We start from the raw sequence: 3,255 nt of genomic DNA on the forward strand, positions 1-3,255 counted from the left end.
ACTAGCTCTTGTAGACCAGGCTGGCCTCGAACTCCCAGAGATCCGCCTGCCTCTGCCTCCCGAGTGCTGGGATTAAAGGCGTGCGCCACCACCGCCCGGCTAATTTGATGCTCTTAATGCAGTGTTTTACTATGGGTTTTAATTCATATGTTTAATACAGTAGCATTTTGAAGTTAATTATATAAATATATTTGTGTGTGTAAAGCTTGGATTACTAACTGTTACTTCACCTTTTTTCAGGGACCATGCAGAGTGTCCTGTATCAGCATGCACGTGTAAATGTATGCAGTTGGATACAACAGGGAATCTGGTACCAGCAGAGACTGTTCAGCCATGAGATGCTACACCTAAAGAGAAACCCTCAAATGAGGAGTTTTTAATCGCTGTCCTTCACAGTTCAGAAACATACCTCAGAACAAGTCACTCACGACTCTCCTATGATGGGAAAATAAATCATTCTATCAGAGCAGCAGTTTGATGTTTGAGTGATTTTGATGTGCTTCTTAGAGCAGATGCTGCTGAAGCGAACATCAGAGCATGAATATAAGTTCTGTTCAGTAGGTTAAAGTTCATTTGAAAGAACCTTCTAGAGTTTTTTCAAAAATATGAATGTGTATAGAAGGTTTTAGAATAAAAACATACCTCTGCCTGCATCTTCAATCTGAACTTGGTATCTTTTGATAGAATCTGTACATATTTAAAGTCAAAAGGTCAATTTAGTGGTTCAGATAACAGTTTAAGCTTATCCATGCTTAGATTCCATTCAGATAAAATGTGTTTTTACATTGAGAATTAGCACCTCACCCACACTGCTAATATGTTTGAGAAAAGTACATGCATGCATGTAATATAGGTCATTGTTGTATTCCTCAAAAATCCAGGCCACTGAGATGGTTTAGCACGTAAGGGGGCTGCTGATCCTAATGACCTGAGTTTAATCCTTGGGACCCATTGTCGAAGGCAATGAATCCCCTGACCTCCACAAATACATTAGTAGCACCCAGATTAAAAGGATAATGGCAAAGGGCAGAAGATGTAGGACATTGGGAACGTGTGCTTAGCATACATAAGGTAAGTTCTCAAGGTTTCTTAGCACCACATGCACACAAAGGGAGAAAGGAGGGTGCTGTTCACCTGTCTGCATCTATTTAAAGGGAATATCTGCATTCTAATGACTATTGGAAGACAACAACCCAAGAGAACACCATGGGCAACAATGAAGTCAGTGTAAGTGTTTTTCAAATGAAGTAGGCAAATACATGTTAAAACCCTTAGAGATATGCAACCCTTTGTCCTAAGATGGCAGAAAGTTTTTATGAGTTACTAACTGGTTAGATGTGCAGATATATGAATGATGTACTTCTTTGCTTCATTTTCAGTACAAATGTAGAACTTTAATGTCCACTATAACAATAAATATTAACACATACAGAGTTAATAGTAACCAACTATTCAAATAAAGTAGATATTTTTACTTAGCAAGCTCAATGCCGTTGGTAGTTGAAGAAGAAAGGCTGGTTACATGAGAACATGCACAGCATGTTAATGTTAATTTTCATGGGAATTTTACAGTCTTGTTGGGCTTTGGGTGATGTTTGTCTTTTTGTTATCTAGCATTTTCAATAATGAGAGATGTAAAATTAAATGCAAATGTATATCACCCATATTACTGGCTTTTCCAGTTAACTGCAACCAGGCATCTTCTGTTTCCAGTCATGAAACAGCCAGATGTGATTTATCTAAGATAAAGAAACTGCTTCATAATAGGAAAGTTAGTACAGTTCTAATTTATTCAGCAATCATTTTCCCCAGTTCTGTGTTTGGTAGCAATAACAGCACACACTTAGTCCAGCACTCAGGAGAGTTAGAAAGTGCACTGCACTCTCCATTTAGCACCCCGAAGAATGGTTATAAACTTCTAATTTCCCTGTAGTCACTGGTATATATAGTACTATCTCACCCTTTGCTCTCTCCTGTGTCTTCCTCCTAGATTTTCTGACTCTTCTCTTCTGGCTCTGGCCATGGCAGGAAATCTGCTCTCCATTGTTATCCAACCTGGGGTGCATACATACACTACATTCTCAGTAAGTTCTTCACAGGAAGTGGTGAGTTCTCAGTGTGCCCAGATGCCCATGCTTCTAACAGCCTAGCAGTCATCTGCTCGCCTTGATGGGTGGACATGTTTAAGGTCATGATATTAAATAATGGACGGCACCATCATTACTGTGGAATCAGTGTCTGAGTAAAGCCACAGCCACAGTTCAGTTTGATTGTTGGAGCATTTGCATCTTCACAGCCAAAATGTCAGTCTCTTTCATTTTTGTTTGGAAATTTTAACATAACTTTCTAATTACTTTCAAATAATTGAAGGAAATAGTTGTCCATAATGTCTTCCAAAATGCAATTTCCTTACTAATACCATTGGTGGGACAATGTTTTTAAATGCTTTGCTTTAAGATTAAGGATAATTTATGTAACGCCAGAAATAGCAATAATAATTCAACACATAGTCTTTCATCCAATTTATGAAAAACATGCTGCCTTAATGTAATTTCCTAACTAGAAATTCAGATAGAGTAATTTAATTAAGTTGGCATCTTAAACTCACAAAGACAAAATTGTCTGGAAGTATGTTTGAAGGGATTGATGTCTCAAATGTGAAACAGACATTTATATATAAATTCACAAAAACTATTGCTTTTGCATTTTTTATTTAAAGAATATTAGTTTCACTTACATGCTTTATATACACTTAAATATGCAAGAAACCCTGAAGTTTGAAATAACAAATCCTCATATTCACATTTTTGTTATAACCATATTTGGTTAATGATATCAAATAACTTGCCTTTGTCAAATGTAACAATGTTTTTAAATTTTGTAATTGTGTGTTTAAATATCATATATAATAGTATTTTGTGAAAAAAATCAGTATTAAAACTTTCTATGTTCCTACTTTAATCAAAGAAAAATTACTTCATCATCCGTTTGAAGGTCCACATTAGACAAGAATCCTTAATATTTGCACAAATCTAGGTGTACATAGAACTCCCTAAGTAGGTAGAGGTATACATTCATAAATATTTAAACAACAATTTTGCATGATATGCCTGTTGTAAAAGAAATATTTTGTCTTAAATCTTCTGATCTTTGATTCCTCAGAACATGGTGTAGAGGAAAAACCAACAGCATGTAGTCTCTTCCTAGACAGATTGTAGTCTCTTCCTAGACAGCATGTAGTCTCTTCCTAGACAG

At 36.2% G+C, this 3,255-nt stretch overlaps 1 protein-coding gene across 3 annotated transcripts in view; it reads left to right on the plus strand.

Moving 5' to 3' along the window:
* Positions 1 to 2,618, plus strand: part of Mios (meiosis regulator for oocyte development) — a 35,759-nt gene extending 33,141 nt beyond the window's left edge. For 2 of the 3 annotated variants that reach the window (XM_013352457.2, XM_005363714.3), the window contains exon 12: positions 241 to 2,618. In XM_013352457.2, coding sequence (XP_013207911.1) covers positions 241 to 337 — 97 coding nt within the window. In that variant the 3' untranslated portion in view covers positions 338 to 2,618. The remainder of the gene's footprint in view (positions 1 to 240) is intronic. The other variant, XR_003378394.1, reaches the window with a different exon arrangement.
* Positions 2,619 to 3,255: the final 637 nt, after the last annotated feature.

This window comes from Microtus ochrogaster, linkage group LG10 (assembly GCF_000317375.1).
Source record: "Microtus ochrogaster isolate Prairie Vole_2 linkage group LG10, MicOch1.0, whole genome shotgun sequence".
Taxonomy (NCBI): Eukaryota; Metazoa; Chordata; class Mammalia; order Rodentia; family Cricetidae; genus Microtus; species Microtus ochrogaster.